Here is a 17,863-nt window from a genome sequence, read left to right on the forward strand (position 1 = left end):
ATGACAAATAACAATGGACCCAGCACTGATCCCTGTGGCACACCACTAGTCACAGGCCTCCACTCAGAGTAGCAATCCTCTGTTAGCACTCTCAGGTCCATGCTGAGCTTGTCAATTTCATCAACATTCCTCCAAGTTGCACCCTGCCTTTAAATTCACTCAGTCCATTTTTGACACCTCTCTCCCCTTTATAGATCTCTCTGTTTCCATCTCTGGAGACAAAATGTCGACCAAAGTCTTTTATAAACCTACTAATTCCCAAGGTAATCTCGACTATACCTCTTCCCACTCTGTCTCCTGTAAAAATGCTGTTCCCTTTTCTCAGTTCCTTCATCTCTGCCGCATTTGTTCCCAGGATGAGGCTTTCCTTTCCAGGTCATCAAAGATGTTCTCCTTCTTCATGTGCTCACTCCATCTTAACAGTGATAGGGTTCCTCTTGTCCTTACCTCCCACCCCATGAGCTTCTGCACCCAACGCATCATTCTCTGCAGCTTCTGCCATCTCCAAGGGGGTCCTCCTACCAAACACATTTTTACCTCCCCCACCCCCACTCTCCACTTTCCTCAGGGATTATGCCCCTGGTGATTCCCTTGTCCATTCTCCCCACTAATCTCCTACCTGGCACTTACCTCTGCAAGCGGCCGAAGTGCTACACTTAACCATTCACCTCCTCCCTCACCCAAATGATCCTTTCAGGTGAGGCAACATTTCACTCCTTTGGGGTTATCTATTGTATTCAGTGATCCTGATGTGACCTCCTCTACATTGGTGAGACTAGTCATATACAGGGGGACCTCTCATTGAGCACCTCAGCTCCATCATCCAAAAGCGGAACTTCCCTGTGGCTCAACATTTTAATTCCGATTCCCATTCCCATTCTGACATGTCAGTCCATGGCCTCCTTTTGTACCATCATGAGGCCACCCTCAGGGTGGAAGACCAATACCTTATATTCTATCTGGGAAGCCTCCAATCTGATGGCATGATTACCAATTTCTGCTTATAGTAAATAAAAATTCCTTCCTTCTCCCCTCTTCTTCTATTCCCCACTATGGCCTCTTACCACTTCTTACATGCCTATCACCACCCCCTGGTGCAGCTCCTCCTTTCCTTTCTCTTATGGTCCACTTTCCTGTTCTATCAGATTCCTTCCTCTCCAGCCCTTTACCTCTCTGACCCACCTGGCTTCACCTACCACCTTCTAACTATCTTTCTCCTCCCCCCCCCCATCTTTTTATTCTGAAGTCTTCAGCTTTCTTTTCCAGTGCTGAAAAAGGGTCTCAGCCCAAAACATCAACTGTTCATTTCCATGGATGCTACCTGACCCACTGAGTTCCCCAGCATTTTGTGTATGTTGTTTAGGTGTACCTGTGCACCTGTTGCCCTTGTTCTTTTGAAAGTTAGAGACCAATGAGTTTGTGCTGAGTTAAACATTCATGACTAGAGAAATAGTTGTGATATTTGTGTCTAACAGAGTTAGACAGCTGTCTGAAGGAGCTGTTATAGGTAATACATATTGTAATCATAAAATACTTGTGAGGAAAGATGTGGGGTTTAGGCTATTGGATGAGATGCTGATTAATGGTATAATATCAAACTTTAATGTTGCATTTTCACCCATCTAGCCAAGTGGAGAGGGTTATGTCTTTCATGAATCTTATAGATGGGTTTATGGAATCAGGATGTCATTTGCATGTCACAGAATAACTAGTACAACAAATAAGAGGCTGGTTAAGGCATTTAGTCCATTTGATTTTCTGATTAGTTATGTCCACTGTATATAGAACATAATGCCAATTCCAATGAATGATAAGGAAAGGCGGTTAGGTTTAGTTTTATGATGATAACTTGCAATATGTATTGTAAATAAATAATTTGTTATATTATTCCCAGTGTCTCAGTATGTGTCGTAGAGCCAATATGGAAAATAGTCATTTTTTACAGTCTATATGAATCAGTATCCAAATCTGTTACGTACCCCGTAACTGGGTCACTTACCAGCAAAGATAGAGAGGTCCGTTGGAGTCTGATGGTACTAATTTTAACAGTATTTATTAGTAAAGATTCACAAAAATAATATCAATGCAAACATACAGATAATATATGTTGTCAATACTAAATCTAAAGGTGCGGGTATAATAATAATAAGAAATAAGCTCTATCGTTGTCTAGGGGATAATGAATTGTCCAATGGAAATGTACAGTTCACTGCAGTTCCACAAGCTGCCGTCTTTTGGTTGTCGCTGTGTTGCACTTTGTTGGAGAGAGAGAGAAATAGGAATAGAATGGGAACAGTTACCCTGCGGGTTTTCCAACCTTTATGAGTTCGATCCGTCGGAGTCTCATTGGGGGTGGCCGTTCACTTGTGGCCTCTCCTTTAGCTAAAGCCGTTCTTCCGTGGTAAGGCCACCAATCCCAGGCAAGGGAAGGACGCACACGAGCCCCCACCGGCTATCGCTCTTAAGCGCTGTCACAGGATTTCTAGTGTGTCTTCTGGTGCGTCTGAGGGGCTGTTTCCACAGACCCTCTTTTTATCCTGACTCACAGGGGCTCAGGTATCAATCAGGTTGGGGATGATGCAATCCCTCCACCAACCTCCTCCTTGGTTCATTGCCTGGGGCGTCGATGCATCGTCCAGGATGCAATACACAAGTCCGTCTCCAAGAGACAATAGCCGGCATCAATGGGTCCGCCTCTCGGAGGCCAAGGCACATTCCAACGCCTTGTGGATTTGGCATGTCTTTCTCTCATTTCCTGGGTCTCCTGAATTGACTCAATAGTGATCTTGCGATTTTCACAAAGGAGGGGGCTACCCCCGCACCCTTCGGCCCCTCAGAGCTGTGGTACATTCATAACAAATCCAAAAGACTTATTGAATAAAGGAAATATAGAAATTATTTAATGAAAAAAAGATTGATTTATATTTCAGATTTATATTTCCAGTAACTTTTCATCAGAAATATTTTAGATTATGGATTCAGATAATAATGTGTCAATGTAATTTCATTTTCCAAGATTGCTGTGAGCTAAGATGTTAAACTCAACAACTTAGAATTCTGGACAACCTACTATGTTATCTTTTTTTCAATTGGATGACTTGAGGTGAAATGAATGCATAAATTAGATTTTAAAGAAATTTGCTTTCTAATGTCCATCAACTATTTTCCTTCAGGTAGTTTCCAAATTTACACATTGTTCTGAACATTTATATTCTGCCATTACAGATTCTTGGTTATTTTGACTATGCTTTTACTGCGATCTTTACTGTTGAAATCCTATTCAAGGTAATACGCTGTTTGATTCTCTTGCCTTAATGAATGATTGGTGTAAAGCAAACTCCTTAAATCATTTGCTTCCTTTACAGATCCTAGGCTATGCAGATTATGTCTTCACTAGTATGTTTACTTTTGAAATCTTGTTAAAGGTAACCAAGGTCCAGGTTGCTGTGTGTGATAACTGATGAGGTTTACTACCTCTTTTTATCAAAATCTCATTATAGCATGGTGCACGTATTCTGAGTGATTTTTCTGCTGCACTTTAATAGAATACCTAATTGCACTACTGAACTCTGCTGTTGGCCATTTAACGTCATTGTCAAGTATGAATCTTCTGGATAAGGTTCTTTCAGTCGATTCCCTTAAATAGAAATCTGTGCACTGAGATTAAGAATTTAACATACTTATGCATGTAGTTTTCCAAATTATTGTTTTCAAACGTAATATTTCTCATGCAATATGTCAGTTTGGAAATTTGTATTTAATTAGAGGCCTTAAGAAAACTAATGTAGTGTCAACCCTAAGTCAAACGTAAATTTCAGTATTAACTTGTTTCTATGATAATGTATAGTTAAATAAAATAAAACATTCTACCTTTGATATTTTTATTACCATAGTTGGCATTTACCACCAGTATCTATTGAATTAATTGTTATATAATACAAGCTTTGTTAAATACCTGCTTTGTGAGCATAGGAAAGGAAAGCTGCTAAATTGTACACCGTTTTTCCAGCAGTCTTCAATTGAGATAACTCTGAGCCTTATGCATTACTAGAACTCCAATCATGAAACTAAGTTTCTTTAACATGTATTGTAAATTTATATTTAAATTTAAAAATAACAAGACATTTGAAGAAACAAAATACCTGCATGTTTTCAAATTGAAAAATAAATAAATGTTAGCTTTTCAATAGATGCAGCCATATTAGGCTGGTTTTTCCTGAACATGATCTGCTGTCTGCCCATTTGAAACCAAAGGCTTAAAATTAAACATGAATAATTTAAATGCTATTTGCCTTATCATTGCATTTCTTCTTGATCATGAATGGGCTGGAAATCCTACACCAAGTCTATATTGTTGTTGAAAGAGAGAGCAGATTCCTAAATGCAGTTTTCGGGGAATATTAGTAAGTTTTCAACTCTATAAGCAAATTGATGGTGGTGCGGGAGTGTTCAGTCAAATAAATTTGCATTGCAGCCCTGGGACGTGCTTGTTCCTAAACTGAGAAATGTTGGAAATTTCTTAGGACTGTCTGCATAATCTGTTTGAAGCTGTGAGCACTATTTCTACGAAGAATCTGTGTGTAATTTGTTATTAACTAAACTTGTGTTAATTTTTGCTTTGCCATAACAAAAACACTTTGTGCAAAACAAACAATATAAGTAGATCCTCTTCATTAAATAGGTGCAAAATGTGTACATAAACTTGCAGATGCCAACCTGAACACTGTAATATTATTTGAGATGTGACGAGTTCATTTAATCAATCCATTAATACAGAAAATTAACAAAGAAAAATAATTGCAAATTTGCTAAGAAAATAAAAAGTTTAATCGGAGATTCTACAAGCTACTAATATTAACTGAAATGTCAAAAGTCATGCTTTTTCTTTCTCTAAATATCTTCTTTAAATCATTATATAATTTCACTTTAGTGTCTAAATCAATGTACTTCATTGTATGTTGTTCAGCAAAATGCTATATATTTATAATATACTTGATAAGAAGAGAGAAATACTTGAAAAAATAACTGTCATGTTGAAGCAGATCTGAGCTTCTAAACATTATATGGTGGATCATCATGGAAAAAAAGGGTTGAATAAATCCTTTATTGTATTTAACTGATCACTTTATAATTTTGCCAAACCATTGAGAGAGCAACTGACTCCTTTCAGTTGTCATTTGTTTCCATTGTCTTCACAACAAGTAATTGCAATTGTGTGTGTGGTAATCTGCTACTGATTTACCAATACCTTTTAAGACAGGCCATCGAACATTTTGCAAACTAAATCAACAAATACTTCAAATAGATACATTTTTACAATGTTCAAAGTTTTTACAATGCTACTTTAATTAAATTGGGAAGCAGAGGTTTTTTTCCCCCCTATGATTCAGTATTAAATACTTCTGGTTTTTCCTTGTGTGAGCATGATGGTTTTGAGCATGTACCTTTCTATATTGAATCAGTGCCAGCATGATCAGGCCACAAAGACTACAGTATTAAAACATCGGGATGTTCTGTCAGTATTTCTTCATATCAGCAATTTGTAACAAATCTTCCAGCTCCGCAACAGATGCGGTGAATGGTAATTAAGATATGAAGCTCAGTTCTTAATTAATTTTCAACATTTTTACTAATTTTATAAAGCCAGAAGACTTACTGAGGTTTGAATAACATGAAGGATATTAACCAGGAACAAGCTTAACTTTATATTTTGTAGATGTATTACCAATCAATGTTTAGTGCATCTGAAAATGAAAGGCGTGTTTGAAATGTTCTTGATGAAGGAGAAAACCCACAAGTCTGCATATATCTTCGTAATAAAACAATTAAATAAGTTTAGGGATTTGCCCATAATATGAGCATAATGTTAGAAAATTAAACATTACAAAGGATTTGCAGTTTGTAGCTAAATTTCGACTGTTCTGATTCATCTGTATGGTGAAATTGAAATAATAGAGTGGTACTGGTAGTGTCATCTTGGATAAAGTTCAGTAGCTGGCAAACCCTGCATGACAGGCTTCTTGCAGAGTTTGTCTTTAGAATTTAAAATTTTAGACTTTGTTTCTCAGTTCTTAACTTTAATTAGAGGCTCCTGCCATAGATAGGGAGCAAATCAAAAATGGAAGAGGAGGATAGGTTGGAGGGTATATCAAGGGTAACTGTAAAGAATTGAAAGAGATGCAGAAGTGGGTAGATTAAAACTTGCTTAGATAAATTGTTGATTGTGTGGAAGTGGAAAGATTACTGGGGCCAGGGTACAGGGGAAAGATGGAGAGATTAACAGGAGAGGAGGTCAAAGATCAGCTGGTGTCCAAATGGGGTTGGCATAGAACATGATGGTCTAGTACATAAAGTGGGATATTTTTATTTGGACTGCAATTAGGATTCAGTCTAAAAGCAACTTTAGATAGGCTTGTTGAACTCATCTTTTCAGACCTTCCTTTTGGTTTGAGCTCTGAAAAACTCTGCTCATAGTAATTTAAAACTTAGAATGGAGGGAAGCTTGAGTTGGTTTTGGTTTTCCTATTTTTGCATTTTAAACCAGCTGTTAAAATCTCACACGACTATCCCCAACTGCCTTACAAGAACTTTCCTAATTGTTCAAAATTAACACAATAATGAATGTACCAATAAAACTTGTCTTAACATTATTTGAATTTCTAAAAATTCAATGAGATCAATCAGGATCTATTTGTTTCTCTGAATGAGCCACAATAAGGTACTTTCAGGCAATGATAGATACAGAGACAAATGGATAGATATTAAGCCTATGCAAAATGTGAGTTTTCAGGAGCATCTTGAAGGAAACAGGGGGTGTGGGAAAATAGGTTAAGTTTGCTATTCAAAGGCATAGGTCTAATTGATCAATAGCATACCCACCAATACTAGACCACAGAAACTTACACGTTCAGTCATTCTTGACTTTATTTAAGTGATAATTGCAAGATGTACAAAGGCGTATATGTAAGTAGTAAGAGTACTGTTCTATAATTCAATAAATTATGAATTATCTGATGTAACTTCATTTCTGCATCCCACCGATGGTAACTTTTTATTTCTTTGCTTATAGTAAGTCTACTTACTTGCCTTCAGTTATTAAAAGACTGTTTCAACTATCCTTTGAGGAAGAGCATTTTAAAGATTTGTGATCTTCCAAGAGGAGAGAATTCAGATCATCTCTGTTTTAAATGGGAGACCCTTTGTTTTTGAAAATTTGAGCCCTAATTATTTTTTCTCTCACAAAAGGAAATATCCTTGCCACATGCACCCAATTTGTTGTTCTGTTGCACTATGAAATACAGTGTATATCGATTGTTCTAATGATAGATATTAAATGACACTCTCTAATGCTGTAGTAACTATATAATTTTGTTTTTACCTCATATGCTTTCCTCCTTCAGATGATGACATATGGAGCATTTTTACACAAAGGTTCTTTTTGTAGAAATTACTTCAACTTGTTGGACATCTTGGTTGTGGGTGTATCACTTATTTCCTTTGGAATACAGTAAGTATCCGTACTGGTAAGCAAATACAAACAATTTTAGAATATTTAAACTTAAATTTATAAAGTACTGTTTAAGTACAGTAGTGTTTTTCTTTCTGATAGATACTGCCACAACATCTTTTTTGTAGATAAATTCATTCTTTAAGAATATAACTACACATACTCAGTTTCAAGTATAAAACTTATTTTATGATAGTGATGTAGTGCCCCAGTTGACTTGTTATACTTGCATGATACACCTGTTGCTCTGACAAATGATTGTTCCAAAAGTCAAATCCTTTATTTGATCCTTTATTAGCAATTAGCAAACATACAATCTAGAAGCGATTAAAACTTAGGCACATCCATTTACCCAATTAATTTTTTGGAGTCCTAAATCTAATATGCACCAGAGATAGTGACCTTTCATCAATTTCCCCAATAAACCTTAAATTCTCCCCTGTGAATCTCATTATTATTAAATATTTCCTGTTTTTAATGCATAAATAGTTTTTCATCGTGAAGCCAATCTTTGATTTGTCTGATCTTAAAATTTATTTAACTGGTGTTGGTCATATGCAGGTATCTTTTTAATTTCTTAACGATCATATATGTGCTCGCTACTTTTAGCTATCCTCTCCCTGAGTTCCCTTTCTCAGTCCTTGATTTTAGCACCCTCTACAACCCTAGCCTTTTTTAAGCACTGTCTCTTGAGTTTCCCTTGTAGTGCTAATTTAATGTATCTTTTCCTTTAACCTTTATTTTGCTCTGATTTCCTATACTGGGAAATCTCTAAATCCTCACCTCTAGCCCTACCTCCTTTTTTATTCAGTGCCCCAGCATGCCTTTTCTTTCCACCAGTCCCTACTATTTCTAACACTCGTTTTCTTGAGAGCCCTATTAGAGATTTTGAAACTACGAGAAACATGGATAGTGTAGATTGTCACAGAATTTCTTTCTCTCATTGTAGAGGATCCTAAAAGTTTGTGAGAGGGGAAAGATTTAAAGGAAATCTGAAAGGCAAGTTTTGACAGGGGATGGTGGATATGTAGAATATGCTGCCAAAGGAGTTGTTAGAGTTCTTCTGATGAGCCTTTCGCAATTTTTGGGGATGGTTTCATCTCAGCAAAATATGGAAGGCGTACCATGGAAGTAAAAGTGATCTATCAATAAATTCTTCTCGGCAGGGATGATGCTTGATGAAGGTAACAGAGCTTGTTATCGAAACATAGGTTAAGATTGATACCCGTACCCGGCTAGAGGCCCAGAAGAGTTTATTTGTCATATATGCCAAGAAAGCACCAGATCCTTTGTTAGAAGTGATCTCCGTTTGTCAGTGTTCAACAATTTTTATTTTGATGACACTATCATGGTTTAGAAAATGCATTCATAACTAAAGCATTTATTAATTTGTAATGGATATGAAGAAAGCAACACAAATAAATTAACATCATTGTGACCAGAGCTGTTCCCTACCCCAATTTCTAAACAAAACAAAGAAAAAGTATTATACCATCATCAGGACTTTCTTCAGTGCTTCCTAAAATAGTGAATGTAAATTATTTGCTATTTCCACACAGGTCTAGTGCTATTTCAGTAGTGAAGATTCTTCGTGTCTTAAGGGTTCTAAGACCACTTCGAGCAATCAACAGGGCGAAGGGACTAAAGGTTTAATTGGACTGTTTTCTACATACCTAATTTCATCATGGAAATTTAAAAGTTGGAACTTTATTGTTAATACTAATTTATTCTTTACAGCATGTTGTACAATGTGTATTTGTTGCTATTCGAACCATTGGTAACATCATGATTGTTACAACTCTCCTCCAGTTCATGTTTGCTTGTATTGGCGTTCAGCTGTTCAAGGTAAATGCTTATCATACTTTCACATACTCTTCTGCATTTTTCTTTTAATTAGGGCTCAAGTTAAGAACCTGTTTTAGCCTAAAATGAAATACATTAATTTTTCAGGGTAAATTCTACCGCTGTTCAGATGAAGCAAAACAATTACCCGAAGATTGCAAGTAAGAAACATTTTGAAATGTTACTTGTTATGACCTTTTTGAACTGCTTAATATGTTAGTAAGCCACCTCAAAATTATCTTTTTTGCTTGAATGTGAAATCATGCTATGTTCAAGTTGTTGTATGGTTCTCTTGGATCAGTATCATGTGCAGGTGGGATGTATGATCCTAATGGTTATGAACCTGTTCTCAACCTTTATAATGGCACTTTAGGACAGCTGGTAAAAGGGCATTTAAGGGAAGGCTCTATCATTTTCCCTTTAGGTTTTCTGAATGCTTGGAGAGGTTAGTACTTCCCATTCATTGTGTAGTGACTCTGGAAGTATACCAGTGATAGTATACCATTATTCCAACATGCTGTCATATTACCTTATGTTAGCGGAGAATATGAGAAATGCATTTAAAGTTTAATGCACTGCAATTGTAATGAAGCAAGTTAGATATATGTTAAGTTATGATTATTACATGCAGTGGATAAATATAAAACAATACAAATTTATATGTTTCTGTCATTTATTCCTTTAATATAGGGGCACTTACATTCTATATAAAGATGGTGATGTGGCTCATCCAGTCATTCGGGATCGAGTTTGGTACAACAGTGATTACAACTTTGACAATGTTCTTTCAGCGATGATGGCATTGTTTACAGTATCAACCTTTGAAGGCTGGCCAGCGTAAGCACATCTCTCGTTTTAAGATAGAGATTATTTGTAAACTTACATGAAACTTTTACCTTAATTAGATCCTCAGACTTGTATTTGGATTAGCAAGGTTTGTTACATTTTACTATGTGTGGGATGGAATACAAGTGAAATGGGTAGTTGTGAATCAGAAGAGATTTTGCTCTGGAATCAACTCAGATCCTTACATTTGACTTGCATTTCACATGGTTAGGGCTAATGTGAAACTACTTTGCACCAACTTTAACCTTGTTATATAAAGATGTCTAACTGTGTGAAATGGAATGTACTTCTCAGAAAAACCAACATGTAGATATTTAAACTCTCCAAAAAGCAACTGTTTTAGCTGCTTTACAGAGTGATATTATAAAAATAATAAACAAAAATATTACTTGCATTAATTTTGCACCACTTTTATTCTTTGTTACTTGGGCTTTTCTCTGTAGTGATAAAAAGTTTGAAAGAAAAAATGCATTTTCTAGAATAAAAATAGATCTGAAATAAATTCTGTATTCAGTACAGAAACGGAACTAATATTTCATATCAATGCCTATCATCAGGTCTCTATTTAAACCTCAAGACAGATCAACTTAAAATACCAAGGCTCCACCACCTTCTCATAGTATCAATCCCACCTGTACATCTAGTTTCTCTTAGTCTTCATCCTGTCACAGAGATGCCCTTTGTTGACTCCAATGCTTCTGCTTCTCTGCAACTTAAAAATTGCTTGAATTTGCTTAGTTCTGCAAAAATGAAAACTTGAAACAAGTTTGATTCTTTCAGTACAAGTACAGTCTATCATGCTGAAGTTTTCCAGCACAGTTTTATTGACCTGTTTCGGTTTTGTTAATTGAACCACAGTTAGTGGCTTGTCTGATTAAGCATGATCAGTTTTTACCAATATTCTAAAGTAAAATTGACCATCATTGAAATGGTTTTATACGATAGCTAATTTTTGTAGATTAAATAATAGAAATGTGTATCTTGTTAAGTAAAAGATACAATGAATATGGTAAATTTGAAAAGGATCTATAGATTTTGATAAAGATACATATATGCTCTCCTGGTTAAAGAGTAAACGTCATTATCTTCCATTCTTTTTCAGATTGCTATACAAAGCAATAGACTCAAATGGAGAAAATATTGGTCCCATCTACAACAATCGTGTGGAGATATCTATATTCTTTATTATCTACATCATTATTATCGCTTTCTTCATGATGAACATCTTTGTAGGTTTTGTGATCGTTACATTCCAAGAGCAAGGAGAACTAGAATATAAGAATTGTGAACTGGACAAAAATCAGGTTAAAATTTCTTTAAAATGTCTGTGTGAACGTGTATGTTGAATTGAACAACACAGTAGTGTAGCATGCAAGAACTTCCAATTATACTGACTGCAGTGATAGTGGACCTTAGCTGCAATTTTATTATTGTTCTGAATTGATTTCTAATTTGTTAAACTTCCCGTGTAAATTCATAGTTGTGTTAATAACTCATTTAGCTCAGGGTGAACATGTTCTTGGAATTTCATTCATGTGACATTTGAACATAGCATAAACAATCCATAACATTAGTTTATATAACATCCGATCCTGTGGCATTTATATTTATTCCTTGAATATTGGTTCCCTACCATTGATCATCTTGTGGTTTACATGCATTGAAGCTTCATTGCCTCGATGGAGTAACCTGGAGTTACTCCATCCAGGCAATGAAACAATTCAGATCAAAGCAAACCTCAAATCTTCACCTTTCTCCCAAGTAATGAGAAGTATAGCTTTATGGAATTTCATTTTCAATCCCTGGAAAGTGCAATACACAAGAACTGGCCCCATTACTCACTAAAGACAAAACTGCTTGTAGTAAAGAAACAGTGCTGAATGATTCAGACCTCCAAATGTCTTTGATACATTTTCCTCCCTAGCATTTAACACATCTGCAAGAAGCGCTGCCATAAGCAAGCATCATCCATCATTTAGGACTCCCACCACCTAGGCCATGTTCTCTTCTCACTATTACCATCAGGCAAGAGGTACAGGAGCCTTAGGTTCCACACCACCAGGTTCAGGAGTGGTTAGTATTCTATAACCATATGGCTCTTGAACCAGCATGAATAATCTCACTCACCTCAACAATGAACTGATTCCACAACTTACAGGCTCACTTACAAGGAATCTGCAACTCATGTTCTCAATATTATTTTTGTACTTGCACAATTTGTCTTCTCTTGCAAGTTGGTTGGTTGTCAGTCATAATGTATATTTTTCATAAATTCTGTTGCATTTCTTTGCATTATTTTCCTGTAAATGCATGCAAGAAAATGAATTTCAAGGCAGTATATGGTGACATATATGTAATGTTGTGGTCAGCAATGGCCAGCCTTTTGGGGACACAGCTGCACCACACAACTGCCTACCACCCACAGTCGAACGGACTAGTGGAGCGTTTCCACCATCACCTGAAGTCGGCTCTCATGGCCCGCCTCAAAGGGCCTAACTGGGTGGACGAGCTCCCCTGGGTCCTGCTCGGAATCCGCACGGCACCCAAAGAGGATCTGCACACCTCGTCGGCCGAGTTGGTGTACGGCGCACCCCTGGTCATCCCAGGAGAGTTCATACCAGCCCCAAGGGGGCAAGAGGAAGAACCCGCAGCAGTCCTGGGCAGACTACGCGAGAGGCTCGGTAACCTGGCCCCCATACCCACTTCACAGCATGGGCAGAACCCGACCTGCGTACCCAAAGACCTGCAAAACTGTAAGTTCGTTTTTGTACGACAGGGCGGACATCGGGCACCGCTACAGCAGCCCCACGAGGGTCCGTTTATGGTGATCAGAAACAACGGGTCCACATTCATGCTGGACATTGGGGGGAAAGAGGAGGTTTTCATGGTGGACCGACTCAAACCGGCCCACGTGGACATGGCGCAGCCGGTTGAGATTCCGGCACCGCGGCGCAGGGGCAGACCTCCCAAACAGAGTCTGACCCAGACTGTGGACATTGGGGGGTGTATCGCCGGTTCTGGGGGAGTGGGTTATGTGGCGACCCACTTCCCAGCACACTCGAACTGGCTCCACCCAGGGAGGGCGGGATCAGGAAGGCTTTAAAGCGAGGCCGCGAAGTTTGAATAAACCTCTTTTGTAACTGCAGCTCACCGACTCCGTGTTGTTATTGCAGCACACCGCTACAATGTGATATTAAATTAATTTTGACTTTGACTCCATAAATTTAGTCTTAAAATTTAGAGGAGGATCAATAACATCTGTACTCACAGCTTGCTTTTGTAAATGTATTGAATACTATTATAAAATATAAAATCCAAGTATAATGTTAAATGCATTGTTTTATGTTGATGCTTTATAGCAGAAAATGATGGACGCAGCCCAGTCCGTCAAAGGCGAAACTCTCCCCATTATTGAATACATTTACATGGAGCACTGCCACAAGAAAGCAACACCCATCATTAAAGATCCCCCAGGCCATACATTTCTTCTCACCATCTAGGACATACCCACTTCTCACTACACCATCAGGCATGCAGCACAACAAGCTTTCGGTCAGTAAGAACTTGAGAATTAGGAGAAAAGGCACGTAGCTCTTTTGAACCAGTGTTACCATTCTTACAAATGATGGCTGATATTCCATTTTGGTATTTTTTGCACTACCCTCTTATAATGGGCATCAAGGTGGAGATTCTTTTCTACCAAAGAAGGTGGAAGGTGCTCCTTCCTTCTTCAAGCCTGCGGGTAACCTTTGGGCAAGGTGCAGCACCTGATTAGTCCCCCAATCAAGTGTACATAAAGCCATGGAAGCTGAATGGTTATATAACTAGCTGGTGCATATCACAAGTCTTTGTTATGTAACCACTGACAACAGGCAGATAATCTCTGAAGAGTATTGATAATGGCTGGGGCTGCCCATCTTGTAAAGAAGAAGGCAATGGCAAACCACTTTTATAGAAAAAATTGCAAAAAGCAATCATAGTCATCAGACCATGATTACATATGCCATATGACATGGTGCATAATGATGATGATGACCCTTTAATATCCAATCATATCTGATCTTTGCTTGAAATAAACTCAATAATTGAGCTTCCAAACCCCAAAGAAGTGTGGATTTTCAAAGATTCACTTCCTCCTGAATGAGGAAGTTCCATTTTAGTTCTAAATAATCTACCCACTTATTCTGGGGCTATAGCCCCTAGTACGGGATTCCTCAGCTGGAATAAGCATCTCCACCTCATCTCTCATCTGGTCTGAGCCGCATAAGAATTTTTGTAAGTTTCTTTGAGATCACCTTTCATTCTTCTAACTGTGGAGAAAACCAGGATCTTCTCCACTCAATCTTGGCTCAAACAGAATACTCACCATACCAGAAACCAGTCTGATAAATCTTACTTCCTCTAGAATGCATATCCATTTGCAGACAAAGAGACAATGTACATACTAGAGCAAACATGAGGAAATCTGCAGATGCTGGAAATTCAAACAACAACACACACAAAATGCTGGTAGAACACAGCAGGCCAGGCAGCATCTATAGGAAGAAGTTTACGTCGACAGTGCTTCTTCCTATAGATGTTGCCTGGCCTGTAATGTACATACTATTTCAGATATGTTATCACTAAGGCTCTAAATAATTTCATTATGATATCATTCATATTTGTCTTCCTAATAAAAATGCTAGAACATCTTGGCCTGTTTGAACTGCAAACCTTTCTAATCTGTCATTCATTTAAAAATACTCTGCTCTTCTGTTTTCTATACCAATATTAATGACTTTATTTTTTTTCATATTCTCTCTGCCATGTTCTTGCTCAAGGACTGAGATTATCTATATCACTTGAAGCTTCTTTATATTTTCCTCACATTCTCTCTCTCTCACAATTTTTTTCTGTCATGAGCAAACTTCCAAATATAATGTGTGATCCCATCAGCCAAAACTTTGATCTTGCATAAACACTGACCTTAGCCTGACAAATTATAAAATGTTTCATTTATTCCTTTTCTTTCCCTCTTCACCTGCTTATTCACCATCCAAGCTGGTAAATCACCTCCATTCCAAATGCTCTCATCATTTTACCAATCCTCCCTCTAAGGAACCTAATTGGAAGTGTTCTGAAAATCTCAGTATACCACATCTACTACATCTCTCCCATCCTAATCGATTAATCAAAAGTGATTTCATTTCCATAAACCTATGTTGTTTTCTGGAGGAATATTAAATATTAATATTGAATTCAAAAGCAAGAAACAACGTGTGTTATTAGGGAATTTCAAAAATTATTTGTGTATTTTTATTTAAAACAATGGCAGGCTCACAGATATTGTAATCAAATTCAAGGTTACTTTCAGTGCTAAAAGAAAGAACAGACCAAAATGTATCATTACTATTCCCTTTATTTAAGTTCATACACAGGAATATACACTTCAGTTACCAAAGTAACTAATCAGAAGTATAATTCAAGTTTTGCACTTGGACCCCTTTAACATTTTTGTTTTATGTAAACAGGATCTTTCTACAGTTAGAATTGAACATGTCCAAAGGAATTGTATATAAAATATTACGTAAATCTTGGAAAGGCCACCTCTGAATTATTATAATATTGAAAATTTTAAAATGGCATTATTCTTCCACTTACTGTCTGTCTATCCCTGGACCATGTTCTTTTTTGATGTTATCTGAATGTGGTCTTCAATGGGAGGCTCAGAGCTAGAATGATGGCAAGGTCCATTATACTGCATTGCCTCTCCCATTGTGAGTTGACCAGCTACACACCCAGAATGAAAGGCTGCCAGTGAAGCTTAATCCCCCAGGCCCAGTGGCTGTTAAAAATGAAAAAGAAATTGAATGTTTTCAAACATTTTTGAATTGAGGAGGCTACATTTGGATTATTGATTATTATATAAAAGTTTGATCTAACCTATAAAGTTGATACACATGTCACAGAGGGGTGCAACAAAGGTTAATTACAGTGGTCCTAGGATGGTGAGTTTACTTTATAAGTAGAGGTTGAGAGGTCATAGCCTATAGAATTTAGTAGTAGTGATTTCATTGAAATGTACAGAATTCTCACAAAGCTTGTTTGGTAGGAGTTTTCCTTTAATTGTGGAATTTTGAGCCATGTTTCACAGTCTCCTAATAAGGAGTAGGATATTTAAGAAAAATTTATTCATTCAGAGGGTGATAAATATATGAAATTCTCCACCCCAGAGAGCTGTGGAAGCGCAGTCATTGTTCTTGTCCAGAAGCACTCTGGATTTCTGTTTTGATTAAGAATTGTGGAGTTAGTGCTGGAAAATGGAGTTGAGATAGAGATCAGCCATGATCTTAAAAGAATGACAAATTGGACTAGAAGGATTATTTTACCAAGGCCTCAAAAGTTAAAATATTTTATCAATGTTTCTTTCATTACATTGCAAATTGAATTAGAAAATAAGCTTGGTTTGAAGATTCTATAAGTAATTTAAGTGCTTCTTACCTGCATATTTTTTTGTCTCTGTAGCGTCAATGTGTAGAATATGCTCTGAAGGCCAGACCACTCCGCAGATATATCCCAAAGAACCCATACCAATATAAGTTTTGGTATGTGGTAAACTCAACAGGATTTGAATACATCATGTTTGCCCTCATCATGTTGAATACACTGTGCTTGGCTGTACAGGTAGGAGCAATACTAGAGTATACAACTTCTATTGTTGGATATTACATGCGTTGATCCAAATAGATGCACTTTTCCCTCCTGTGTTTGTGTTGATAAATTATGATGCAGGACACATGAAAATATTGATAACCTGATTAGTTGAAAAATCTGGTATGTTTGCTTGGTGATATTTAATGCTTCTGTATTCTACTTTGCATATTATATTTTAACTGGTAATGAACTTTAGAATAATAACAGTCCTACAATAAGAAAATTAGGTTTGGATTATGTAGCATCTTGCATCTCTTTTACAGGATACCTGAAAGCTTCAATAGTGGCATAATTTTAATGCATTCTCTTTTGTAATAAAAAATGTAGTAGCTATTTGGCAAGACAAAGGCTCCTACAACTGCTTTACATTTAGTAGATTATTCCTTAAGTTTCAAACCAAAACCTGCTGTGAAATTATTGGGCTCTAAATCAAATTGCCAACATTTATCTTATCCTTCTTCTATCCTACATGTGAGGAAGCTTGAAATTTCCATACAAATGCAGCAGTTACAAACATTTTGGCTGAGCTCCCCCCAGTTTCTACCAAACCCTGCCAATTGTGATGAAACTCAGATCTGCTGTATTTTCCTTGCAATTATGTTGGAGAATCTGCCCTCATTTTAACTTGGGGTAGGAACAATTCATACCTTAATTGACCAGAAACTGCAAAGGAGAAGGTCCTTTTATTTAATTGACTGAATTTACATTTAATATTTTTGATATTTCTATTTTGTTGATTGCAATAATTTTAAGCATCTTCAAAAGTATTTAATTTATTTAGAATTGTTTTTTAATATTACTGAATATAATGGTCACACATAGGCTTTTAAAGTCTTTGACAGCTAGTAAATAAAGTCTGAAGATAGTATACCAGCTTCAAAGATTCTTCTGTCATTTTATTGCTATGGCAAGTTTTTCAATACCTGCGCCCCTCACCCATACACTCCCTTCCCCACTGACATCATAGGAAATCTA

General features: G+C 37.0%; 1 protein-coding gene across 6 annotated transcripts in view; it reads left to right on the forward strand.

Moving 5' to 3' along the window:
• Positions 1–17,863, forward strand: part of LOC140741801 (voltage-dependent L-type calcium channel subunit alpha-1D-like) — a 351,948-nt gene that overhangs the window by 222,862 nt on the left and 111,223 nt on the right. For all 6 annotated transcript variants that reach the window (XM_073072200.1, XM_073072201.1, XM_073072202.1 and 3 more), the window contains 8 exons: positions 3,226–3,285; positions 7,401–7,507; positions 9,067–9,154; positions 9,245–9,352; positions 9,458–9,510; positions 10,040–10,186; positions 11,298–11,499; positions 16,700–16,858. In XM_073072200.1, coding sequence (XP_072928301.1) covers positions 3,226–3,285; positions 7,401–7,507; positions 9,067–9,154; positions 9,245–9,352; positions 9,458–9,510; positions 10,040–10,186; positions 11,298–11,499; positions 16,700–16,858 — 924 coding nt within the window. The remainder of the gene's footprint in view (positions 1–3,225; positions 3,286–7,400; positions 7,508–9,066; positions 9,155–9,244; positions 9,353–9,457; positions 9,511–10,039; positions 10,187–11,297; positions 11,500–16,699; positions 16,859–17,863) is intronic.

Source organism: Hemitrygon akajei, chromosome 19 (genome assembly GCF_048418815.1).
Source record: "Hemitrygon akajei chromosome 19, sHemAka1.3, whole genome shotgun sequence".
NCBI classification, from domain to species: Eukaryota; Metazoa; Chordata; class Chondrichthyes; order Myliobatiformes; family Dasyatidae; genus Hemitrygon; species Hemitrygon akajei.